This window comes from Ambystoma mexicanum, chromosome 1q (assembly GCF_040938575.1).
Source record: "Ambystoma mexicanum isolate Mex_15411 chromosome 1q, UKY_AmexF1_1, whole genome shotgun sequence".
Lineage (NCBI taxonomy): Eukaryota > Metazoa > Chordata > Amphibia > Caudata > Ambystomatidae > Ambystoma > Ambystoma mexicanum.
The window spans coordinates 207,285,738-207,313,497 of NC_090922.1; the positions used below are offsets into that span (position 1 = coordinate 207,285,738).

Sequence of the window (27,760 nt, forward strand, 5' to 3'; positions counted from 1 at the left end):
GAAGTGGACACCCATCTAAAAAAAGAGCACTAGTACCAATTGTATTAAATAGAAAAAATGTACTAGTGCTCTTTTTAGGGTATTTCTTGCCTAAGAGATATTGGGCCGCAATACGACCCAGGCGGCCACAGAATGAACCGGGCCGCCCTATTACGAGGTCTGCAGCGGGACCCGCTAGCAGACCAGGATGCTAACAATGGGCCCGTCATTAACGTGCCCGTTGTTAGCATCCTCCCCATTCCCATTGAGCCCTCTGGGGGCTCAATGGGAATGGGGATGTACCGGTCTGGGTCCCGCGAAAGGGATTTACCGGGCCCTCCAAGGTTGGAATTGCCCGGTAAGTCCCCTTTTGCGGGACCCGGACCTGGTACCCGGTATAGGAGTAGCCATGCCGCTAAAAGCGGCATGGCTACCTCCATACTCGTAATGAGGCCCATCATCTCTAAAGATACCAAATTAATCGAATTTCCCTGCGAAGACCGAGCGAACATGGTGATAATCCATTTGACATATAGTCTAGCAATGGAGAGGATAATGGAACAAACTTCAGCATTTTGTTTAGGTATGAGATATATAGGAAGTCCAAAATGGGAAATCAGTGGGGGTGGCAATTCGAATCCTGGATATCCGGCTCAATTCAACACTCATCCTTGTCAATTCAGAGTCCTTAGAGTCCATTATCAAGGGGACTCTCACAGTTCCAGGAAAGTTACCATATTAGAGGGTAACCAAGCTGACCACAATCTAGAGAACAATGACTGGTATTGGTTACCTTGATATTTGCTCCAGAATGGTTATTCTCTTGGCCGCTCCTTGTGAGTGCGGGTACCTACACCTTTTAGAGTTCCTCAGATGCAATACCCGAGGTCATGGACATTTATTTAGTCAATCCAATAATTATATGGACTTGAACAATTTTGATGCAGTTTTGCTGAAGGAAACTTGGCTAATAGATCAATCATCATTGGATTGTTCTGAGCTGTTTCACACTCCGACAATGGGCTATCTTTATGGAGCTTACTAATTGCTATTCAAAGTGACACTAAAATGACCTGTGTAAGCTGGGGGGGGGAGGAGTTACACTGATATTCAGATGGTGAAAATAACCTGGATGACTAATTGTGTTTGCAAATGCCTGTTGGTTAATATTTATTGGAACCGTGGGACAACTACTCAACGATCCTTTTGTGAAAAATGTATGGGTATTTTAGAGATTTGGTTTGAAGGTAATCTCCCTATATTTTACTAGTGGGGGATTTAAATAGTACATGCAAGAATGTCGATGTGAGTCGTGGCTGACATTGTTGGGGAATCTTTAATCCTGCAGTTAGGTGCAGCGTGGGAGATTGTGATGAACCTATAGGGCTTGCAGAGACTGAGTGGAAACCTTCAGTGTGATATTTCATCTCTACCCACCAGGAGGAAGAGGAGTCAGTTTCCCATACTGGATTACATATACATCTGCAGAGGCCTTTTTGGCTTCTTCAAGTCCCTCATGGTGATGGAATCTGAGTTTACTGATCATTCCACTCTTAAATTACCGTAATCTTGAAAAGAGATCTTTCCAGCCTCCTGAAAGAACCGCTGTTAAGGAAACTTAGTAATTTATATAAACACTTACACAAAGTCCTAAAATCATTGTTAACAGGTAAAATACTCCCCAACCTTGTGTACCACCTCCCCCTTCCGGGAGTACCTTCCCTGCAGAGTTTTAGGGTTATTGCTCAAGAAATCTCTGGGGAAACGTAGTGGTAAATGGTGCATTTTAAGCACATTACGCCAGCAATGTTGATTACATAGTGGAGCGGAGTGTGACGGAGTGTGTTGCTGTGTGGATCAATATGTTCGACTGTGCCTACAACAAGCTTTCAACGAGGAGTGGTGCAGTCTTTCTTCACTCACCATTGCAGGAGGCGGGCGCTAAAATTACTAATTCTTCTCCCCCAGGCGGAGCATGGTGGAGTGCGACGGAGTGTGTTGCTGTGGCTTTTTGGTTTCGTGCTGCAGAGGCACGCATCAGTGAGTGGTCTCTCCGTATCGCTATCTGCAACTTCAATCTGGGCCCAGTCAGAAAAGGGCTGACGGTTGTTTTAGCCTTGCAGTTTGAAAGCCTTGCGGAAAGCTGAATAAGTTTGGCTTCCTTTTCAATTCAACTAGTGTATCTGACTTTGGCTTTCTTGGCCGATGCACAGCCACTCCTGTCACCTCTTAATTAACCTTTCTCTCGCCACTTTACATTCCGGGCTTTTGCACCTGTACTATAGCGCAAGCTTTTATGGCTCTGCGATGTGAAGGTGTTTTGGTAAACTCCGGCCAATAGTGGCTTTTCTTGGCTCCAAAAGGTCTTACCATTTTGACTTGGGAGGAATTGGGTGCTGTCAGTCATCTCTGCCTTCCAGTCGATGAACCCAACGGAATCAAATGAGAGTGGGGTTTTTGGTTACTTTTGGCTTTGGTCTGCTGACGCTTAACTTATACCTTGAGCTCTGAAGCTCTCTGCATTCATTACCTTACTTCTGATTCCGTGGAGAGGAAAAAGAGGGGGATAAAGTAATACAACACAAAAAACTCTCTCAGCTGGGCATTCGGTGAAACCAATAATGTCCAGTATATATAAATTAAGAAGTGGGAGTCTAAGAGATTACTTGAGAGCCCCAGAAGGGGATGACCCGATCTGGTCCATTAGTGCAGCAGCTGAGAGGCTCCCCTCAATTAAGTGAGAGCCCTGTTCTGATTAATAAAAGCCCCTTTCGATTTCTGAATGATGAGTCGATTTTAATGTCCTCCTCTAGTGCTTCTATGCTGGAGCAGAATTCAAGACCATTATATGCTAATCTTGAATATACTTTATAGACTACGTCAATGAAAAGCAAATTACATATTTTTTTTTTTATTTTAAATATCCCGTAGCCTAGGGGATGTGGTTACTTCAGAGTCTAATTGATCTAGTTTATTAATGGCAGATCGCCAGGAGTTTTCTCCCTCTGTGAGTAAGTCAGAGATGATATGGATCATGACTCTTGTAATGCTGAATGCAGTCGTTTTACTCATACTATTGCTATGAACACCACAACCATGAACAGGCCTTCTGCCACAGCGATGCCAGTGTATATACACCTGAATAAGAGGAATATAGGTTGGTCTTGCAATGTTAATTCTCTTACTACGTGTGAAAATGACTACGCCGAATCAGCGCTTTCATTGCAGAATTCTGTTCTGAACTCCTTGGTCAATGTGTTTGAGCTCTTAAAAGGATAAATTCATACTTATTCGGGAATCTTACTAGAATTAACGAATCTGCTGTGACTTTTCCATAGTTGGCATTAAAAGTGCAATGAATACGACTCTCATGGATGTCCTAAACGATTTGAAATCATCATCATCCAGTGAACATTATTGAACTAAAAACCTTTAGCCAACCAAAAAATGAAGCGTTGGAAATGTGCACTACCCAATTGGAGGCAGATGTATTAAACCTCAGCTTGGATAATACTTCTATCTCCCATTCAGTTCTAGAAGAATATATAAAGCTGGCTCAGATCTCTAATGACTTAAGATCTAGTGAGGACTTCTTTGAATTACTCTCGGATATGAGGAGTCTTCCATCTACATCCTCATATTCTGCTGCTCCCACCCCAAATATGATTATAAACATTGAACAACCTAAAAAGAAAAATAAGGGAAAGACAAAGAAACTAAAAGTGGTCAGGAAGCAGTTGAAAAAAAGCTTGTAAAAGGAAGTTCTTTGGGTGCATTAAACAAAATCTGTGAGGCTCTGATGGTACATAAATCATCCAAAATGAAGTCTAAGATGTTTAGCCAACAGATTAATATGTGTGATGGCCAAATAATTGAATGCGACCAGGAGCAGATCCTGGATATTTTTACACAGTGTTGATATTCCCTAGGAAGACGCTCTATCAGTAAAACCTTGTGTTGAAACAGAGAATGCCCTCACTCAACATATCCAGTGGGAGCCCATCTTTTACAGAGGAAAAAAGAATGTGGCTACTGCCGGTTCAAACTTTAATCCTCTGATTAAGAATCCGTTCTTCATGGATTTAACTGTGGTAACTTTACCATCTATTAGCGTTTTGGATGTTCCAAAGGTGATTGGGCCTTTAACTATTCCTGCTCCCTTGAATACTGAGAGGCCTTCAGGATCAATGACAGATGATGAGAGCGCAACTCAACAAATCAAGTGGATGAGCTCAAATATCTGATCGCTAAACCTTTTGCCATACCGAAAGTCTGGTTAAGACAACTGAACATAGTTTATAGTCAAAGGGTGTTGAATCAAAGTGCTATCTTGTCCATTATGAGGATTATTCCTGATCTATTCTTGTTTTCAACGCATGCTATGGAGTACATTGGATTTCCGTTTGATGAATGTACATATGTAGTAGAAGTTGGATTAAAACCATGGCTGAGTTTGAATGCTATGTTGAATGCTGCTACTGAATTTAGAAGGTTGGGAATCCCTTTGAGGTTTCTGCAGCCCTGCCGGATTACCAACCAGCAAGGCTCTCTAATGGGATTAATTAATGTTGAACGGAATTGCAGGGATGAGAGTGAATGTAATAGATTGAGAAACGATAGAGGTGCGACTCATGAAGTAAGTGAAAATACTTTGGCTGGTACTAAGACGAAGATCTGGTCTTTGTTGCCGGACATCCTGACACAAGTGTTTCAGAATTTGAATGTTAGCGAAGATCTGCTTTAGTGAAAAAACAGGTGAACTTCATAAGGTGGAACACTCGGGCGCTAGTACCTTCAGGAACAAAGCTATGAACGAGTATATTTTCCATAATCATGACTTGATCCTATTTCAATTCCCTCCTTGACGTCCTTTCAGTTCGCGCCGCATTTCTCCCCCGTTTGAACTGCCATCCTGGAATCACTGCTTCCACGTACATTCTGCCTTGCTCAGAGTGTGCTCTCCATCTATGGGGAAGGGAAAGGGGAGTCAGGTGTGTGGAATTAGTGGGAATTGCCTGACTCTGCCTGACCCTTAGGTTGGGACATGTCAGGTATATGGCTCTGGTGTTAGTCTGTGTTCTTTCAGGGTAATCGTTCTGTGATAAAGTGCTCATGTTAAGAAAGGGGGGTGAGGTGTTAAGTAGCATATGGACTAGGCTGGGGAAAAGGTATTAACTAAAAGGAGATACTGCGTCTCACCCGTCGGTGTCCCACTTCCACTCCCCGAATTCCCTGCCCCCACCCCCCAAATCCTGGTGATCATGCAACAGTGGTCCACCCCCAGGAACTGGATCCACTAGCGATGGCCGTATCCTGGCCACCTGGATGACAGATCCCCAGGGACCAGTAAGTGAGACACCTTCAGGTTTCTCACAGTGAGCCAGGGGAGGGGGATGGGACTGGCTGGTCCCAGTTCACATCCTCTGGTGCCTGAAATTCTGTTGCTGGACGGATGTGATGACCAATGGTTGTCCAGAATTGGACAAACCCACGCTGTTGAAAAGTGCAGATCCTTACAATTGGTGGGCCTGCTCCCAGCCTGAATCTTGGATAAAAGGAGGGCTCTTGCAACTGTTCCTCAGATCATCATTGGAACCAAGACTTGTATGAAAAAGCGCAGACCGCTGATGACCCGTGCAACTGACAAGCGCTGCCGCCTGCTGAATACCCCTGCAGCTGACCAGAATCTGCCCCAGCATTTGGCCATGTTTTAGGAGCCTTTGGAAGTGACTCTGGACCACCCGATGGATGGATCAGCTCTTTCCTGGGCTACCTTGCTGCAGCCGTCGTCGTTGCCAGTTGAGCCATGGAATTTTGCAGCTCTTCAGCTTATGCCACAAGTCTCCTGTCCTTGTAATTTCAGCCGTCTCACTCCAAGGGAAGCTGCGCCGGGGATGCTTCTATGTTCGCCAATGTACAATAGCCTGTTGCCACCTGATTAATGGTGACCTTTGTTGGAACAATCCTCCTTCAATCCTGCAAGATGTCCTGAAGGGGCCTGCACTGCAGAAGTCTTCATCTTTCTTCATTTTGGGTCTTGTTCTGAAAGCTGACAGAGACCGTTTGCTGAGCAACACAATCCTCTCCCAACACAGAAAGTGAACTCTGCACCCATGACCTCTTGGTCTTCCTCACCCGAACCAAGCACAGAAGATTGTGTCCCCATCAGATACCCGGAGACCTGCAGTAGCATCTGGAAGATTCCGAGAAAATGGTGCAAGTTAATCTATCTATTTCTGCCCACCCCATCCTCCATAGGGTAACACTGGGTGTAAAGTCCTTGGCCCCAACTCTCTCTGGCCTGGCCTCTGGTCGTCAAACCAGGTCTAAGGATCCTTTCCCAGGTTATAACTTGTGAATAGGCAAGTTATGTATGGTTTTGTATGGCAATACATTCCTGCGATCTTTATATGCTTATTGTGCAAGTCCTAGTAAATAACTGAATTTTTATATAATTACTGTTTAATTTGAATTACTGGTGATGCTCTGTGTGGACTCATTGTGGCCCCAGACCACTCTCACACTTTTCTTGAGACTAAGCCTTGACTGCTTAGCCACCTTACCTCGAATGGATTCGGTCTAACCTGTGTTTTCCCTGTTTACCATAAACAGGGTGGCCTCCTAAACCTCCCCACCCATCCCGCCGTCCCACGTCCAGGGCTGATTTTGGAAATTAATCATAACATTGGGTATGAATGCCACATATTGGTCAATTATCCACTTGATAACTGTACATAGGAACAGAAGAAGGCAATCGCTCATTGGGGAACAAACATGTGTATTTGGGTAATTTATTTTGTCCACTTGAGTGGGCTATGTAACACCTCTAACAAATGAGCTTAATAGTGGATACAAACACAAATCGTGCATGTACAAATATGCCAAATGGAACATATGTAATTGAGGCCAGTTGGGTATTCAGATCACTCATTTGTCCACTTTGCACCCGCCCAGCTTCTGCTAGCTTCCCTTTGTCACCCTAACGGGCTACAAAAAGGGAGGGCCCATGTGGATATAGCGGTTGCTGAACTGGGTGGCATAGTGATTGAGTGTTGCTAAAGTACGCTGGCCTTGTAAATGAGGTTTGATGGTCAGTTTTACTGATGACAGAACAGCCGCTATAGCGTTGTTCTTTCCTTGCCTTGCCGGCCTAGTTATTGGACCCTGGATTCTGCATAAAAGGCCACTTCGTTGGGTTAATACTCGTTGCACACCCACACAGCCTAGACAGTGTGGATGCAGCTGAACATGGTTATTTCTTTTGTTAGATCTTCATGCGGCCTGCCTAATGTACAGCCTGCATATTCAGATCCATGTGGCCACCCATTGGGATAGTACAATAAAATGTCTATGCTGTTAGATCCTCCAAACCACTGACCTTCAGATTAGGGTGATGTCTCCATAACAAGTAATATGTCATGTCTTTTTGCTGGGTCAGGCTGATAAGCTAGTTTTCCCTCAATTTCCTGGCTCATCCTAAACTGCTGTTCTTGTTGCATCAATGTAACACCTCCCCCCTCTTGGCTTCCACACAATGGCCCAGAGCAACTAGTGAGCAACATTTTCGGGTACTGTGAGCAACATGTTGCTCCCAGGCTACACGTTGGGGATCACTGATTTAGAGTCCTAAATTGTTTGGTAGTTTCAATCTTAAACTTGTGGAGTGTATAGAGTAGAAGGATGCACTTTGGTGTCTTATACTAATCCTTTGGTATTCTCGAATTTTGTTACACATTGGGTGCCATGATTGCTGAAGGACTCGCATGTAGGTAAACTCCATCTCGTGTTTCCGAAACTTCATTGGTTTTATGAAATGGTTTACCGGAAAAAGAAAGAACTGAGCTTATGTTGTGGATAAACCTCAAAAACATAAACAATTCTTGACTGTTAGATAAGCAACAGAACTTAAGCAGACCTATAGAACCTGGTTAAAATCCTGCAAGAAAATCATATTAGAAAGACACTGAATGTATCTTTCGTGCCTTCGCTGGCAGTCAAAATGTCACCTTTTTTAGTTTGATTAATAACAGGGGCACTTTGCAGTCTATACTGCAGGTGAATCCAATTTGGGAAGGGACTTGAAGCACCAACTTTGCAAAATTATACTTGCCGTTACAAGGTCAGTCAATGTGTGAACCTCTAAAAATAGCACCTATTTGGCAGCTGAGTTTGAATCTAGAGATATATTGCACTTGATTAAACAGAGCTCCTCTGGCAGGTGACCTGGCCAATATAACCTTGAAGCTCTGGACAGACATTCTTTATAAACTAAGCAGATCCTAGCCTCAAACTGTGATGAACATGATTTATGGTTTGGACCTTAACCTTGAAGTTTGGAGTGTGGAGAGCTTCCCAAGGCAAAACGGAGATTCCAAATAAGATCTGTGATTGGTCAGGAGTAATAGAAAGGCATTGTCAGAACATTCTAAACTGCCTTTCATTGTAAGAAGTCCAGCAGGAAGGTCGTATATGAGAGGCTCTGGTAATTTTGAAAACTTTGGTAAGGCCTCTAATCTTTGAAGGAGGAACTGAGAATCAGGAGAGAGTCAGAGGAACCAGGCAGTCATTCCAGAAAAGTAATCTTCTATGTGCAAAAGAAAGAAGCAAGCTAAGTGACTTGAGACATATTTATTAACTTAAGTTAGGTAAAGTTTCCTGTTATTCATTCCTGCTTATTTGAAAAAACAGTCTGGTTAACCTTTTCTAATTTAAAGACAGTAACATTATATGAACTGCCAGTTATTTTAGAGTTACTTTAAGTTTTGCGTTTCAAACCAGGAAAGAATGTATATTTACAGTAACTTTTGAACTGTGAAGCCTTCTGTTTTTTATGAAACCAGTGAATGTGTGAATACTTGATAAATCCTTATGCTGCAGGCATTTTGTTTTTGAAGTTAAATATTTTGAAGACAACTTAGTCTTCATATTAGAGGCGCGGTGAGCAGAACATTTCGCACTGTCTGAGCAAATGACAGTGTTTTAGTTGATAGATTAAACTTAGCGCGCGCTCGTATTACCGGCCGTGCATGCATGCGCAGTTACTTTATCCGCGTGTGTGTGTCGCGTCATCATCTGCGTGTGCAGCTCGCGTCATCATCTGCGTGTGCAGCTTGCGTCACTATCCGCGTTAGCAGCTCGCGTCATCATCCATGTGTGCAGCCCGTGTCATCATCCGCGTGAGCGGCTTGCGTCTTCAACCGTGTGTGTGACTCTCATAATCATTCGCGTGTGTGTAATATTCCGGAGTGAGGAACGAACATTTTCTCCTTCGCGCATGAGCAGTTTGAGAATATTTTAATTGAGACACTATTTTCCTTCGCGCATGGGCGGCTTGCTTGTGTTTGTATTAATTAAGACACTATTTATCTTAGTGCGGGCACAACACAAGTTTACATACCGTTAAAGTGAAAAGAGACACTTTTTTTGCTTCACTCACATGCAATTCTGAATCCAATTGAAAAGTTTGGATAACTTAACATGGATTGGTTTTCATGAAACTTTCCAGTTAACTTTATAAAAAGCAATGGTGAAGAAGACATAGTGAAAACGAATTTTAAAAAGGAACTCCAAATTGTTGATGGCAAAGTTTATAGACTGCAACCAAGGAACTTAATCTGTTTCTGGCAGTTCCTGCAGCCATCATCATCTAAGAAGTTCTGCATGTAAATACTTCTCTAGGCTCTAGTAGAGAAGGACCAGTATGGTGTTTATTATAATTTCTTTAACAAAGTGGAGGGAAGATCACCTGAATTGAAGGTTAGTGATTATTAAATGTTATCCAACTTTTCCTTCTTAGGTAAAACGGCAAAACACATATCAAGCAGACGCAGACCTGGTGTTTTTATTATTTTATCCCATTTTCCCCTTTTCCCTTAAGGGTGCTGTCAACTTAACTGTTTGTAATATCAGTTGAGAAGGAAGCATTCATGAGGGATTATGGGGGCTCAGCAGCTTCCGCGGACCAACAATTAATTAATTGGACATCAAGCCTGACAGTTTATATGGATCTGATAGATCTAACTATGGCATTCCACAGAGTAAATAGGGGAAAGCTATGGTTAAAATTATCTAATTGGGGTTACCCAAGTTCACTTTTAAATATGCTAACGAGCGTACATCAAGGTACATAGATCCAGGTAAGATTGAAGAGGGAGGGTGCGCTGTTGGAGCCTGTGTACACCTATCGGGTCTATGTCAGGGATGTGTTCTTGCATCCTTCCTGTTCAACCAGTACATGGCTGTTGTGAGTGGGTACTTGGAAAAGGCTGGGGCCTTCCCTTTCCTTCCTCGTCTGGGCTTGGTGGCAGCTCAACATCTTGCTTATGCAGATGACTTGAATCTACTAGATCAAACCCCAATAGGGATACAACATTTCATTGATCTGGTTAATTGGAAATTAACCTGGTCCAGTGTAAGATACCAATTTTAAATCCTACTTGAAATTTTAAAAAATAAATTCAATAGCGTATGGATGAAGCTGGATTAGAGGTTGTTTCGAGTTGGAAATATTTAGGATTACTAATCAAACCGAGGAAGAATAGAGTTGAGGAGCTACAAGTTATGAGCCTCACAATGCTAGCCATTGCAGCTCAAATGAAAAAACAACCTGAAATACGGCAGGTTTTCTATAGTTCCTATTTTGAAGTACTACAAGGTGAAGTTCATAACAGCCCTGTTATATGGAGCTGAATTACACTGAACGGACGCCCTCTGCTTTCAAGTGGAAGGGGAAACTGTGGTGTAGGTCTTTTATCTGCCGACAGAAGTCCCCATTGCAAATATCAATTTTTTGAGGGATTGATATGATAAGTCATTTATAACGGGCCTGTACACAAGTGGTTCTAGACGCGACAATGCAAGAAAGGGGAGACAAAGGGAGGGCAGAACAAACGATCTTACTAGGCCTTGTGTCACTCAGATCGTACAAGGGGGAAGGCAGAGATGTGCCAAGGAGAGAGCAGAGTGCAATAGGCAAGCTCAAGTAAGTGCTGCTGGGGAGGCCGGCTCAAGTAAGTGCATGGGGGCAGGGGACTGTAGGGTTGCACATACAGTTTGGTATGCCCTTCTCAACGCATCCCACACACGGGCTTGGCAGTAATTAAATGAAGCCGCATAATGTGTATCACTCTAACCGGACCGCCGTGTACCCTGCTCTTTCGCAAATAGTGTTGTTTGATCTCTGATTTATGTTTGCTAATAGATGTTTCATATCTCCAACTGCTAGGGTAGCCCCTGCTGTGTTTTTTCTAATTCATTGATCCACTTGCCACTGTAAGAGGTGGCAGGGTCTTTATAAAATTATTCTTGTCCATATGGGGCCATGTTATGTATTGTGATCTGCCTACTCCCTTTTGTATTAATGGGAACTGCCTTCCCCTTTTTGGGCTACAATGTGTTCTATGTTTTTCCTTCCCTCTAACTATTGCTTTTGTTCTACAGTGAGGTCTTGGTCTTCTCTCCCATGAATCCGCTCTTCCTGATCCTCTTCAATTTCCCAATTCTCCTCACTCTTCCTGCTAGTCTTCACATTCAATCTCCTCAGATTTGTATTCTACATCCTGTTGCTGTGGCGCTTGTGTTTCTACCTTTACATATTGTTTCATTGCCTTATGCAATTTCAATGATATTGCTCCAGCTGCCCATGTTTTAGCATCTACCATAGGGCAAGGCCCAATCCCTCTTTCTTGTCGCCCTTAGCAATTCCTCTTAATCCTTGCACACTTTATTTCTAATTTTACTAGTGCTGAGTATCATCTGCCACTAGGCACACTTGCTCCCTTTACTGGTTTTGTTTCTGAATAAGCTGGAGGTTTATATTGGGGGGGGGGGGGGGATTTGTATACCCTACTGTTGGTTTTAAGGGGTAAAGTCTGGTCATTGGCTGGGCTGTTGGCTGTCCAGGTGCTGGAGCCTGTGCCAACTGGGTGCTTTTTTTCTACAGCTACCGATTGTGCAGGCATCAAAGCCTGTGTCATATATGCACTGTCTGACAGGGACGGTGTGGATGTATCCTCAGTATTCTCCTTTTCTTTATTGCTGCTCCTTGTGTAATTTCCACAATTCTAATATACCCTGCCTTTTCAGCTTTTTACCCTTGTATGTGGACAGTAGATGGGTGTACATATGCTGTATTATGTTCATGTGTGCCCTCAGCAGGCCAAGCTGTAAACAGGTTTCCTTCAGTTCCCACCGCCCATTCATTGTTATACTTGATTGTTGTTGCCCTATAAGTTGGGAGCTCTTTACACATATGCTCTAGAGGAGTACTCATTTTCTTCTACACAATAAAAGCATGAACACAACTGATCAGTATTACTCTTTACACAATAAAAAGAAATAAAACAGTGCCTCCTATACAAGAAAAACACCTGAACACAAAATCACAGTACGTCTCTGTGCATGAAAAAAATGTCCAAAGTCACGCACCCTCCGGAATGGATCTCCACCCCAATCTTTTCCCCCACTCAACATCTGACCAACATTTTGCCTCTGATCACTCACAACCTTGCATTTATATGTGTACAGTGCAAGATAATTATCACATCTATTTACCTAATTTTATTTGTTACAGCCTCTCGTCCCTTACCACAGACAGAAGGTACAGTCCTCGCTACTGCAGGACTGCCCACTCTTATTTCTAAAGCAGCGCTGCCCTCCATCCTTTACTGAGGGATGTGTACACTTCACTTACCAAGTATTAAAACTAGCTTGAAATCACCGCTCCTCGCTATGGGAGCCCTCTTCAGTTTCTACTAGAAGAAAGGAAAAACAGCAAAAATAAAACCACATGGTTAACACTGTCACTCACTCTACTTCCGCATTTATACTCACTCTCCCGTTATAGTTCTCGGATCAGTTGCACTGGCTTGCTATGGTGGTCCAAAGTCTTCAGGGGCTGCCTCTCTGCATAATGGCCTGCACTCGAGGGGGCGGACAGGGGTCTGAAGCGTTAAGGCAAGCCTTCTGGTAACCCCGGCAGTTGCAACCTCCTCGTGGTCTACGCAGTCTTCTGCTCTCTCCAGGTGGACAGCGCTTGACCAGGGTGCAGCGGAGATGCCTACAGATGTCCAGAAGAGACTTGATCCCCATACTGGCCACCAAAATGTGTTAGGCAAGTAAGTCCCAAGTTGATAAAAATCAATTCAAAAAGCAAGAAAATAATGCACTAGATGTGAAAAAACAAAAAGTTGATTACAGCGCAGCCTAGGCTGGGGGATTATCAAAAAGACATTCAAAATGGTGACACAAGATAGCTATTTTTATATCGAATAACAGAGCAATAAATTACAACAAATGTTATAGATTGTTCACACTTTCCCGGCCTCTGATTGGACATCGTCATATGCACTATAGGTCAATCTATACATTACATAGCCCTACTGGCTTATTCTACCCTCGTGACTGGAGCAATTTATCGGTTTATTAATTAATTAACATTGAGATCATCTCCTTTTCCATGGTGCTGATTGGATGCTACTCTTTTTATTTTGTATTGTCTAGACTTGTTGTCTGATTGGCTGTTCCTGGAGGAGTATGTGTGGAGTGAGTGACTGAATACGTTTCAACCAATCTCTACATGAGATGTGACAGTGTGACAACAAAATTATAACGTTGACATCCCCTTCCCAACGACCTCATCGGTTGGCACCACCTTACAACTCCCATCATTGCAAACTGTTCATCGTCAGTTCAACTTTTCCAAATCCTCTTCGGAAACATTACTTGCTTCTCCTTCCTTTCTCATGATTCCATTGGCCCTGCCTCTGACCTGATGAGTTGGGGGCCTAGTTGCTTGCAAACTTCCTTTTCTTACAATGATATTAATGTATGTATGTGGCTTGCAATATTATAAACATACTCTTCACTAATATTGTGTATTTGCTGTGAGTTTGTTCACACATTTCCATAAAAATCATTGTTACTTGATTAATTCTGCTCTACGTGCGATGATGTTCTGCAGTGTTGCTCCTTGATCGTTATGTCTTGGCAGGCAAACTCTTCACTGTTAATTGTTTGCTTCCTACCGGCTTGTAACCTTGATTATGATACGTTTTGATGCACTGACTAGGAACATAAATTGTGCAGTGTTTGTCCTTTAACTCTGGGTCTTATATTTGCTTTGTTGCTTATTCATGACCTCACTACTGCAATTCAGGCCTGGGAATATGTTTGCCCCCCTTGCTTTAACCAATCACTGCGCTGCATTCAGTCTTGCTGGGGAACTTTGTACCTTGGCATGTGTGCGTCTCTGCAAGCGCCTGGCTGATATTCTTTGTTGAGGGGGTGAGGGTTTTCATGCTTCAGAGATGGATAACTGGGTCTTGAGGCCTACATGTGTTATTTATTGTATTACTGTAATAGGGCTACTGTCACTTGCTATAATTATGAGTGCCCCTAAAGTTTCATTGGCTACTGTTAAGTGCTACTATACATGTCAAGGATAATTGATTTTATTCAAGGGTAAGGTCTGTATGACTTAACTGCCTCTCGAGGACATGGCTTACTAAAGCACAGCTAATAGTGCAATGTACGGCCCACACAGGTAGTTCTGTATGTATGGGGCTGCTTTCTGTATACTTTGTGCCTTTTCACAGAGACTTTCAAAGCTTGTATTTTCATGCACGTTTGGGGCGTTTGATGTATTCCCCAACACTGTTGTCAGATGGTCTCCCAAGCATAGCAGACAAAATTCTCTATTCCTCTGATATGGCTTCTTGACTGTGGCATAGGCAGTGGTGGTCATTCCATAATAAATAATGGGGTGCTCCACCACTCATTTCCACAACTCCCAAAGGAGGTGGCTGCCTTCTTTGCTCCCGCTTCCATGGATTCTCTCAACACCACCTCCTTAGCTTCTCTCACCACTGCTTCCTTAACATCGATCACCACCTCCACAACTTCTCTGGCAATGCCTTCTTAGCTTCTCTCACACCTCCTCCTGATGCAGATATTGGCTAATGTGAACCAGCATCCGAAATAATCTGATCTGCTGCTGTTCATATGAGTCATTTGAAGGCAGCACCACTATGTGCCTATGAAGCTCCCAACCTTGGGGTTAAGAACACACCCATCACCACATGGGAACCTGCAGGGCTACTGTTATGCAAGCACAAGCTGATGCTGGGGCTCACCGGTCCATAGGCGGCCATAAAGGCATCTGAAAAGTAGAGCTGTGGCATGTGCAGGATGGCCTTCAGGGCTTTTAATGATTTATGGATGGAGCCAGGCCTCCAGATACGGTGCACACAAGGCCATTTTACGCATGAAAATATTGTAAATACGACAGCTTTATTATTTTCCTGTGTACATTTACAAACACGTTTGGAGCAAAGGCAGTGCAAAGGTCTGGTTACTTGACAGGGACCAGAACACTTCCTTTGATTTTTATCTACATGGATGCAATTGCAGGCCATGGAGAACAGCCTCTAAACAATGTATTCCTCTGAAGCCTTTAAAAAAACTGCACACTGTGATAGAAGGAATGCTTTCTTTCCATTTAGCTTCTGCTGTGTTGAGGTTCATGGAGCAAACGGAAGCATGTTTATTTTCCTAGAATTTTAGGATTGTATAATTAATACGATGGAAAACTAAGTTGCAATTGAATTAATCTTTTGCAACAAGTTCCTTTGCTGTGTGCATAATCATGCAGAGGTAGATCATTTTTACACTTATAATTTAATTTGCACTCTAATGATAAAAACAGTGTATAAAATGATGCGTATGCACGGTCATGTTGACATAATTCAACCTTGCAGTCAATGGGGTACGTTACTATAAATGGTCCGTGGCAGCAGAGTCTTTGCTCAAGGGTGAGTGATTGGTTGTCAGGTGCTAACTCAGGGCTCACCTGATGTGGCTTGTGTGTCTTCTTTCTTGTCAGGGTTGGTTTCTCTTTCTTCTTAGTGCAGGTCTCGTGGAGATACGGTCAAGCATCCCCTGACCGCCACCCTGCTGGCCAAGGCCAAGCTGACTAGCACCGGGGCTACTGCCCAGGTTTAAGAGTACCCGAGTTGTGGTCCAAACTGAGCCCGGTATTGCCCAGAGGGATCCAGGAAGGGTCCAGGAGTGGGTAAGCCAGAAACCAAGAGGGAGTTTCCCGGAGCGTGCAGCAGCCGCCTGAGAGCTGTAGCGATGCAACAGGGAAACGGAGAGATGGCGGCAAGCAGCAGGGTAGGGCAAGGAACAGAAATGGGAGGCTGGAAGGAACAGGAAGGGAAGGATTGGAAGAAGGTACTTTCTGTGTTGACGAAGGCAAGGTCCCGGAAGCTGGACCGCAGACACTGCTGGAATAACGCCGGCCGCCATTTTGTTGAGAAAAAATTGACGCTGCGAAGCTGTGTCGTGTCGACCAAATCCCCCAGATGGGGCGAGCCCAGCGAGTCATGACATTCGTGGAATAACAATCACAGGTGTTCTAGCCTCTCAAATCTTTAAGAATACAATTACAACATCCATAACCTGACTCTCCAGATGTGCAAGTGCTGTTCAAAAACAAACAAATGAAAATTACATTTGTATTTGAAATAGAAACTCATCGAAACCTGTCCCTGTGATAATCCAGATAGGTATTTAACGTTATGTAGCGCTTCATACATGATTCCTTCAACATGTAGGCACTGTGATTATTATACCTCAGTCGATACTCAGTTTACTGACCTCTGAAGGATGTTAGCAACTAAGATGGCTCCACCCATTGAGCGCTTGTTGCTGCGATCTGTAGTTTGCTGGTTCAACAAGGCCAACTCAGGCTTTCATCCTTTCGAGGTCGAAAAAAAAGCTAAAGGCGCTATATAAATAACCATTTGACCAAGAGATTAGATATAGCATTTAGCATGGTTTCCTTGCCTCTCTGCACTGTTGTATCATAACATTGGCCTACCATTAGGTAATAATAGCTCCAGGAAATTAGGACTTTCGTTAAACATCAAAAGACAATTCTGCTATTGAATCTCAAAACGCACAATACAATTCATGTTTGCTTTACTATGTAATTAGCTAGGTTTTTGTGTTCAACGTTGAAGAGAGCAAATGGCCAGACCTTAGAGAAATAATGAACGGTGTATTCTGTCACAATGCAGAAAGCTGGCGCATAGCAATGATTGCGATCGAATTTTTGCACATGTCGGCTGGATGTCACATACATTTTACTCTCTTGCAAAGGAGAAAAGTCATTTTTACTCTCTTGAAATCGCACTTACACTCAAAGTTTAAAAATGGGGAGTAAAATACTCCCACTTCAAAATCGTATCTGCAGCACTGGGTGGAGCAGAGACTCTGGGAGAGATGGCTGGAACACCTATTTCTACTTCCTGTTTGCACACTGTGTACCACCAGGAGAGTACCGAAGGAGTCAAGGGATGAGGCTACAGTGCAGAAGATAAATGGTACCTTACAAAAGTAACATGTATCTTTGTGTTAAAGAGAGAATTATGATCAGAATGGAGGGTAGCATGTCCGGTGAAAGAACTGGTGACCTGGGGCAAAGAGAGTGACATTCAGGGCAGAACTGGGGCTTTAGGAATGATGTGGAGCTCAAGTGGAAACATTAAGAGCAAAATGGAGCCGAACTGGGGGTAATGAGGCTGTCATGTGGCAAGTCTGAAAGCAGTAAGTGTGGAAAAGGGCAGGAATGCATCACTAAGGTTGTCATTGACTTGAACTGGAGGCATTGGCAGTGGGGCATGACTGGGACACTTAGAGGGACATGGAGTAGAACTGTGACAATGAGAGGGACATGGGGCCGGACTTGAAACATTGAGAGTAGCATGGGGTAGAAAAGGAGGCAATGAGCCGGCATGGTGTACAACTGTGTCAATGATGGTGACATTGTGCAGAAATGGAGGAAGTAAGAATGATAAAGGCAGGGCTGCGATAATAAGAGTGCATGGGGCTGAAATGTGGTGTGCCCTTACAAAATCCAACCACACTAATTGTGCCCACCTTCATTAAGCTCTGTTCTGGCAGGTATGTTCTTTGAGAAATGGGCCATCAACATATTCAGACCTAACCCTGGAGATTCAGTAGTCTGCCGAATGTCCTCTTTTTTTTTTTCTCCACCTGAAGACCCTTATATTTCACTGAGCAATTCAGTGACCAGTGCCTGGAGACGCTACGGGGCATATTGTGGTGTGTTGGTTATACATGGTGCTAATAAATAAGTAAATCAACTGAAGACAGTGAGAATTGCATGGAAAGAACTGGAGGCAGCGTCATGTGGCAGACCGGAGTTAAAGGAATAGTGCGCTCAAAAATATCATTGTCCCAAGCGTTCGGGCATGTGGTTTTAAGCACACTGCGATCAATCCTAAAAACATTTCCTATGCATCTTACCTTAGGTTTCCTCACTTTTACACATGCGAAATCCAGCAGCCTGTAGCCAGCATCCTGTTGCTCTCTGGATTTTTCTTACTACAATCCCCATCAGCCCTCTAAATTGACAATGCTCGCTGGGACTGTCATGAGTTGTAGCCCAAAACAGCTGGCAAGCAAATATTTGCGGTTCAAGGGGCCCTCCATAAACCCATGACCATGGACCACACTCACTACTTCCACCTAACCCCCAATGTGACTGCCATGGACCCACTTCTGCCCCATGCCATTCTCACTGCCCCCTACAGTTCTGCTCCATGCAACCCTAACTGCCTCCAATCCTGCCTCTTGCCAAACACACTGCCCCAGGGTTGCCCCAAGCCACTCTCATTGCCCCTGTTTTGGCTTATGCCATTCTCACAGACTACAGTCCTGTCCCATGTCACCCTCATTACAGCAGATCAGCACATTGCACGCTCGCTGCCTCCAGCCTTGCAGGATATCACCCACACTACCTCAGTTCTGCCTATGCCACTCTCAGTGCCTTCTGTTCCGCCTCATATCACCATCATTAAAGGAATAGTATGCTCAAAAATATTATTGTCCCGAGCGTTCGGGCATGTGATTTTAAGCAAACTGCGATCGATCATAAAAATATTTCCTATGCACCATACCTTAGTTTTCTCACTTTTACGCATGCGAAATCAAGCCACGCGGAGTGGCCATCTTGTGCTAATGTTATCCGTTGCTGCATCGCCCTAAGTTGAACTGCCCTTGCGGCACTAAATCATATCCCCCGCCCCTGATGCCGACATCACTATTCCTAGCAATATTCTCCACCTATTTTCATGACATTGGTGGGCCGCATAGCCAAACAATCCCAGTCATCACCTACGTCTTCACTTTAGTTGACGCAGAACCAGGAATATCAACACACACACATCCTCTCACAGCACAGTGCGTCCCAAATCGGAATAGAAAACACTATTTTTAAAGGAAACACCAATACTCTGCAATTTAAAATGTGCTTTTATTTCACAATAAACACTCCCAGAACATCCAGCAATTTCCACATTCAACCAAAATTTTAATTTCGTTGATTTCGAACATCAAATCTTTATCATGAGGCACACTGTGTTCCTTTTGGTAGAAGAAGCGCATTGGACGCATCTTGAATCGCAAGGCTTCGGCATAAGCTTCTTGCTAGACCACCTTAAACGATGTCAGGTTGCTCCTTGTCGCTGGTACCGCCAAAGGGCATATTGGTCTGCGGCGATCGTCCCACATCAGTGTAATTGTAAGCCAGCCATTTAGGTGTATCTGCCACTGCCTGTTGAAGAACCCTTCACTGGGTATCTGGACACAATGACATTTGCATGAAAGGAAGGATGTAGCTGTGTAGAAAACATAACAGAAATATATCTCAGTAGCCGTTCTTTATTCAAATGTATCCATTTACCCTTTCATTCTTTAATTCTGCACCGGGTGAAACCTAATAATGAACACAAACCAGAAACAAAGGAAATGCAGAGAAAACGAAAACATTGTGGAAAGTTGGAGTCTACGATGTGCTTGAGAGGTTAGTGCTGTGGAGTATGTTTAGCTCGCAATGGGATGTGGATGCGGAAGCTGACGGAAGAATTCTAACACATAGATGGCATTATAATGGAATATTAGCAACAAACGTGGCGTTGGTGGAACCTGGGGGAACCCAGACGTGGACTCCATGCATTCCGGTGCTGGACTGCCCATGTGCCTGGGACAAAGACACATATATACAGGTTGTGTGTGCGTGTCGTCACAATATGCCCCAACCAACAACCCATTACAATGTAAGCCAGCAATACTGGTCAGAAAATGAAACCTTGACTCGTTCATGTATAAACTCGTCTACTGTAAAACTTACATTGTATTTGGTATTTCCATTCTCTTGGAGTAACGCAGTGTCCCTGCTCAGATCAATGGTTTTCATGAAATGAAATGACCCGTTCCTTTGTCCGCTTTTAAAATGGTGAACCTTATCATTTTTGCGGGTAATACACACCTCCCGCCCTTCAATATATAGCGAATCCTCCCTTTCTTCCAAGGACGAAGAACAATTGAACCTTCTTAGGAGCGCGTATACTAAGTTTCCTTTTGGTGAAGGAAAGCCACAAATCAAAAACATACTGTACAAGAAGCGTCGGTGTGAACTGCCCACAAGCAACATCAAACGCATTGACCTTCACTCCATGGGAGCAATTAGTACAGCCGTCCGACGTGGCATTCAAAATATGTTTAAAAAAAAAATAAACAAATTGTTTGCTGACATCCATCAATGCCGCGCTATCGTAAATACTTTTTTTACTCATCTATACTGATAGTGATTTTGTTATTTTAGGGCAACATTTCCAGTTGGAGTCCTCCCCATTGTCACATCTGCGTGCGCCCTGTTTTCGCAGAGGAATGTGCTCTGCGGATAACGTGAGACACTGACGAGTTATAAATCCAAGTGCCCTTCCATCTCCACTGAACTTCCTGTGCACTAACAAATGTTGGAGGAGAGGCGGTATATCTCGCCCCACTCCACCATTCTCGTACCGGGCAAATGACGTATAAGCTAAGGTGGGAGACATCTCCACCCCTCCTGCACCTATTTGCATCACCCATGTTTGATATAAGTGTATTAACGCTGTGCTAATGTGTATACTTTGAACTCCATTTGTGTCCTTCCAAACGCCATCTTTTTCTAGGCCCTCTGCCCCTCGGGCGAAATGTTCCCTCTCCCAGCACCGCGCACAGCCAGCCCCCACCACCTCTGTCAGCTCGGCACGTCTACTGTTCTTACGGAAATGCAGCTATTCATTTTTGCAAGTAGCGAGTATAGAGCCTTGACAAAACGTGCTCATCCAAGAATGTGAGACCAAGGCCTGCTCCAACCTTAGTGCCCCATCCATCTCTGCTGACCGACTCATGCCATCTCCACCCCCTCCCTGCCATGCCACGGTCCCATGAACCCATGCTCCCTATTTCCTTTGAACGCATCTGGTCATCCCCCCATCACCTCCAATTCACCTACCATATACCTAATTTAGAGTGGTCATATATTTTGGTAACACTAACTCCTAACACCACTGTGTTTGAAATAGTAAAACTCCAAATGCCGAAAATCAAAGATCTTCCCTTCTGATAAGGCACCCAAAAGGAACAAACCCTAATGCATGCCCCCATAAAAAATATAGGTCAGAATGCACCTATTTCACACCAACAGCCCACTTTCAGGCAGTGAAATGTGTATTTTCCACACGCCTTCTTGCTGTGCCACAATTATGTATGAACAAAGTTTGACAATCACATGTGTAATCAGAAAGGGCCAATAAAAAAACTAATTGGATCACCAACACATGTGATTGTGGAACTTTGGTCATACATAATTGTGGCGCAGCAAGAAGGTGTGTGGAAAATACACATTTCCTTACAAACAAATGGAGTGGGGGATCTCTTAGTCTCTGTCTTTCACACACCAATGCGACACCTACAAATCTAAATTAAAATACTGGTCGCTGGGGTTTCACAGTAATATCACAAAAAGCTCCTCAAACCAAAGCGCTTTCATGCAGTGTTTTGCTTACAGTCATTAGTTCTTGCATGCCAAGTTTGTTATTTAGCTTACGTCTCATTCCCTAGTGGGACACATATTTTTTTCTGTCTATTTGGACACCTGCATGCTAATGCAACTGCAGACCCTGCAGTTGCTTTCATGCAGATATCCATCTGACCCTCCCGTGCCCTGATCAGTGAAGGACCCACAAGAGCTGGCCGAAAGCGGGATGGGGGAAAACGCAGAGTTACACTGTATGGCATCCTCCAACAGGCACTTCTTGCAAGCAAAACAAATTGACAAAGAGGATACATTTGAAAAGACAATTCCGATGCTTAATACTTCTTAATACTTTTAATAGCTTTGAAATTCAAGTTAAATAGATTTCCATTGGTCATGTACAATGTACAAACATTGTGGAACATACACACTGATGCTAATCATTTATACCGGGAAGTCAACTGTTCAACGTGGTCTGCTTTTGGTGGACATGGCTCGTTTGCAATATTTTGTGGCAATGTATGGGTCCTAGAAACAAAATCAGGATCGATTCCATGAGTATGCATGGCCAACACAGTCAAAGTGAGATCTTTCACAAAATCGAATTCCATTTCCTGGTATATCGGCTTGGCAACCCATTTTTTGCTTCGTTTTGCAAAGGCCATTGTGTAACAAAGCATTCCAAAGTTTCCTGCAGTTCTCGATTGTTCTCTGCCTAGATTCTCGTTATGCGCTAATACCGCTAGTAATGTTCGAAATTGCATACCGTCTATGCCGAAATGCAACCTCTTGGGCCTGTACTTTAGCTACACCATTATGATTTCCCCAAATCGCAAGAGATGTATTGAATTGACAGACTACATTAATTTGGCAGTGAAAGATCAAAGTTACGACAATATAGGAGACAAACATGAAATTTAGTGGCCTAAGCGACATCACATCTAGAATACACTTACTCGTTACTTGGATTGCGAGGGCGAACTGTTGCGCGAAGTTCGTATAAGCACCATCATAATCCTCAACACGGACCTTGTGAGGCAGGCTGCCCTGAAGTCATGCAGCTCGGTAACGCATAGCAGTGCTGTGTCGTCTTCTTCTGATATGTAGGTCAAGCATCCAGAGTTTTCTCTGCAGCAGCTGTTCTCCTCCTCGCTTGGCATAACCTTGCACCGATTGCAGGTACAACAGGGGGAAACATCTTCAATGCAACTAGGCTCAGGCTCATGATCCGGTGATTCGTCCTCCCAACTGTTGTCCGATGCCCCATCTTTTCTGCATTTTTCTCTTTCAATGAATTCCACATTGGAATACTCTGACTCGTACTGGTAGGGCTGTATTTTTGCCATAAAACACCACAATGTAAATCGATAGTAATACTAGTACTAGTATCTGTTCACACGAGGGCTGTACCGAATGGCATATTTAGTATTCGGCCGAATACCAAATAGTTTATCAACTATTCGTCTGGAGCCGAATATGAAGCCGAATAGTTGCTTTATTTAATAAATCATGTTCCAAACTTGAAAAAACACCAAACTTTAAAAAAGCACCATTTTAAATGCATTCTATTAGTTTATTTCTCTTCATTGTAATCAATGCAGCATCTTTATTTAAAGTATAATAGCCAGAAAAAAGCAGATGTAACCAAAATGAAGGGACCAAATGTACACAATTTTGTTGCATATTCAAAACCAGTGCCAGTCAAAGTAGGAGCCTTCACAAATGCAAAAGGACTAGGTTGAACAAAATGGATATTGCAATTTGCAACCCACTGTCACACACTGCCACTTTGATTACCCAACATAAATCCCTCTGAAAGGCCTGTTAGGTGAGGCATATTACTCTACCCGAGCCCTGCTAGTCTCCACCTCCTAATGTGAATTCTGAATGTTTCTCCATGAGCATGGCCCATAGGAACAAATGCTGCTCACTTTTCACTTATCCTCGCCACTCCTTCTCACCAATACACAAACATATACACCTTATCACATCCTGATAAAATATCAGGACTCAAGTCCTTAAAAAAAGAAAAGGGGGGACTATGACATGCGCAATGGGAAGTGACATGACAGGAACTGAATGTATCCTAATGTGAAATATGCGCATTGTCTTTTCCAAATGACGAAAGTGCACATTGCATATAAATACTTGCCAAAAGAAAAGATTTTCCTGTATTGTTGCTTGCTAAATACAAAAGGTGAGCACCTTTTATGTCTAGGAATCTGTAACAAAACATGCCCTAAAGAACATATTACAATATAAGATATTTTACAGCTGTGTGATAGCAATTTGTCTGGTCTTGTGGCTAATTGTCTGGTTTAATTCTATTCAGTTTTGCAAACTGAAGTCTATATTTGCCTTTCTGAGATCTTGTTGCATTGTATTCAAATGAGAATGACAAAAGTATTCGGCAACAGCCGAATAGCAATAAAGTATTCGGCCTGAGCCGAAAACCTTTTTTTCAGCCGGAATTCGGCCGAATACTTACTCGAAGCTGTTGTTCGGTACACCACTAATTCACACAGGCTACGAGCAGCGAAGATAGCTGAACAGAGCAGAAACGAGTCACAGGATATACAAAAAAAGACAGTGAAACGATTGAAAAAGCAACTCTGTTTGCTGAGAAGCGGTCTGTTTATACTTATTGAGGAAAGAGGTGTCCTGCCATTTCCATGGAGACACGTCATTAGCTGGCTCACAGAGAACATTGACCCGAGACGTGCATTTGCATTGTGAAATGGGCCATACGTGTCTTGTGATGTCAGCTTCAGGGGCGGGGGATATGATTTAGTGCTGCCAGGGTAGTTCAATTTAGGGCGATGCAGCAACGGATAAGATTAGCACCAGATGGCCGTGCCCCACATCTTGATTTCACATGTGTAAAAGTGAGGAAAACTAAGGTATGGTGCATAGGAAATGTTTTTACGATCGATCGCAGTTTGCTTAAAATCACATGCCCGAAAACTCGGGACAATAATATTTTTGAGCGTACTATTCCTTTAATGAGGGTGATATGAGGCGGAACAGAAGGCAGTGAGAGTGGCATAGGCAGAACTGAGGCAGTGTGGGTGATATCCTGCAGGGTTGGAGGCAGTAAGAGTGCAATGTGCTGAAATGCTGTAATGAGGGTGACATGGGACAGGATTGTAGTCTGTGAGAATGGCATAAGCTAAAACGGGGCAATGAGAGTGGCTTGGGGCAACCCTGGGGCAGTGTGTGTGGCAAAAGGCAGGATTGGAGGCATTTCGGGTTGCATGGGGCAGAACTGTAGGTGGCATTGCGAATGGCATGGGGCAGAAGTGGGTCCATGGCAGTCACATTAGGGGTTAGGTAGAAGTAGTGAGTGTGGTCCGTGGTCGTGGGTTTCTGGAGGTCCCCTTGAACCTCAAATATTTGCTTGCCAGCTGTTTTGGGCTACAACTCACGACAGTCCCAGCAAGCACTGTCAATTGAGAGGGCTAATGGGGATTGTATAATAAGAAACATTCAGAGAGCAACAGGATGCAAGCCACTGGGGGAACCATATGCAGCAGCAAGAGAGGGGAGCAGTCCTCAAGGGCTGAATACTGACCAGGTTTTCAGGATATCCTGAATCTAAAAGAAACACATGCGCACAAAATATTAATGGGTGTGATTTACTATGTAGTAAGAGGCTTTGCTAAAAACCCTTCTTGATGGGGCCCTGACGGACAGAAGCCTGGAGTTCGACATGAGAAGGGCAGTCTCCCGAGAGGTTTTCACCCTTTAGTGTAGTTGGAAGGACGTACAAATAATAGTGCCCTAGTATGGACCAGATCTTATTCTAGAAGCAAAGAGTAGCATGAAATGAGTGCTCAGCTGGGTTCCTAATCAACTGTGAGGTCGGAGAGTGGCCCATCAATGGCAACTAAAGCTGAAATACATGATTGACTGTGGGTACCAATGGCTCTACAGTAGATTAATTTGCATGATATTGGCTATGCTTCTTAAGCAATTTGTTTTTTTCTCATTTGGGTTTTTACATTTTTTGTCACATATTTGCTGTTAGATTATGTTTCTGATATCCATTTTTTCTGCAGCATTACTTTTCCTAATAGTTTTTGTTGATTCATTTTCTGATTGTTTTTGCTATTAAATATAAACCGACATTACATTTTAACTTTTGCTAAATGCCTTCATCCATTTTTTTCAGTATCTAGTACTGAGCATTACTGATTTTATTTATAATAGTTTTTCAGTTGGTGAACTATTCTTCTGCCAATTTTTATATGAGAGCTCTGCAGGATTCTCTCGGATTTCCCGTGACATTTTCAGCTGGTAGAAATGCAGATTATAGGAAGGCATAAGTTGTGGTTTTTCCAATAAGGTTTTTCGACCTAAGATGGCCTCCATTTTAGTTTCCCACATGAGTATTGAAAAAAAGAAATGTAATCCTAATGGTTACAGCTTGGCACCCCGTGTAGGTGAGGTATTGGGCTTTCAGAAATAATTCAGCTAGATACTGTGCTTTATTTTATTTTAAGCGATCTCTTTGTTTTCTTATGAGATAGCTCCTCGAAACACTTGTGTACATGTCATATCATTGATTGTTCTTTGAATCCAGTATTATATCAGTAAAATGAAAAGGTTTAACGGGACCTCAAAAGAAAAAAAATAATCTTAATGGCGCTTGATCAAATATAACCACAATTTGTGTAGGAAGGCTTCCACCCAGTCATGCTTTGGTCTCCATTAAAATAATAAGAATCCTCTTTTAACACCCCCTTTCCTCTCTGCCCCATCAAGGTACTGAAGAAGGAGGAAAGAGCTTCGAAGAAAGGAAACCTGAATGAGACAGCGCTATCCAAAACTGGTTTGGTGTCTACATCCAGGAGACGTCAGGCTGAAGCCTGATGGTGATGACTGACTGGTGCCTGACCAGGCAGGCAGTCCCCTTTTTCTTGACCCTTTCCAGAAGATAGGGCATAGTGTGGCAGTGGAGGAGGAGCAACATTCAGAATCCTGTAGGAGGGGATGTGTTGGTCCTTAGTGTAGTCACCGGGGTTCATCAAGGGGCACAATAGAGAAGAGAAATTAATTTTCCTCGAAATTGCATTTACTCTGTTTTTTCCAGTTTTCAGTTTTCACATTCTCGTTAATTGATCTTTCATTTCCTGATTAGTCTTTCCCTTTATTTTTCAGTCACCTGATGATATTTATTTCCTTTTTCTTGTGCTCTCAATCCTGCTCCCTCAGCTTATCCTGCCTTTGTTTGCTTTCACCTCTGTAGCATGTCCCCTGTTCTTCGCCACTTCCAGGCTTGCTCTCCGCAGCTGTTGTGTCTTGACTGCTGAACCACATAAAATGATGTTGATAGTTTCCTTCACTTAAGCTGCTGTTGGCTCTGAAATCATTATTCAAATTTGCATTAAAATGGACAACTATTCCTTTGATGTGTGTGTTTTAACTCTTGCTTCCTTCATTTGTCTTTAATAAGTGATATCACACACATGCAAAGACATGTGATGCCAGCAAGGTAATAACTATTCATTTTGAGAAGTGATAAATTACTGCTACTTGACCACAGATGTAATCATGTTCTCACACCAGTTTCTTAATTTGAAATTATACTAGAATAGCAGAGTGATTATTTTTACATGCTAGAGATGTCGGGCAAAAGATTAATCTGGATGGTGTTTAGGAAGATGTGCTCTGTTATCATAATTAAAGGTGAGAAGCTCCATTCCTGCTGTCTATGGAGACTAAAGTCCATGAAGCAGTCAGCTATCTAATAAATATATAGTGATTGTGAGGGGTCAGAAATGTGAGGCAGACAACTTTTTAAAGATTTGTCAACAGATGCCGTTTTATTAAATAAAAAGGTTGGAGAAATGCCTCACTATCCCTAGCCTGACAAGGATGTGCCTGCCTAAA

General features: G+C 43.2%; 1 protein-coding gene across 1 annotated transcript in view; it reads left to right on the forward strand.

Annotated features, from left to right (window-relative positions):
• The window catches only part of ODAD1 (outer dynein arm docking complex subunit 1), a 361,856-nt gene extending 334,577 nt beyond the window's left edge, over positions 1 to 27,279 (forward strand). Inside the window, exon 15 of the mRNA XM_069637358.1 lies at positions 26,633 to 27,279. Coding sequence (XP_069493459.1) covers positions 26,633 to 26,740 — 108 coding nt within the window. The 3' untranslated portion in view covers positions 26,741 to 27,279. The remainder of the gene's footprint in view (positions 1 to 26,632) is intronic.
• The last annotated feature ends 481 nt before the right edge of the window (positions 27,280 to 27,760 follow it).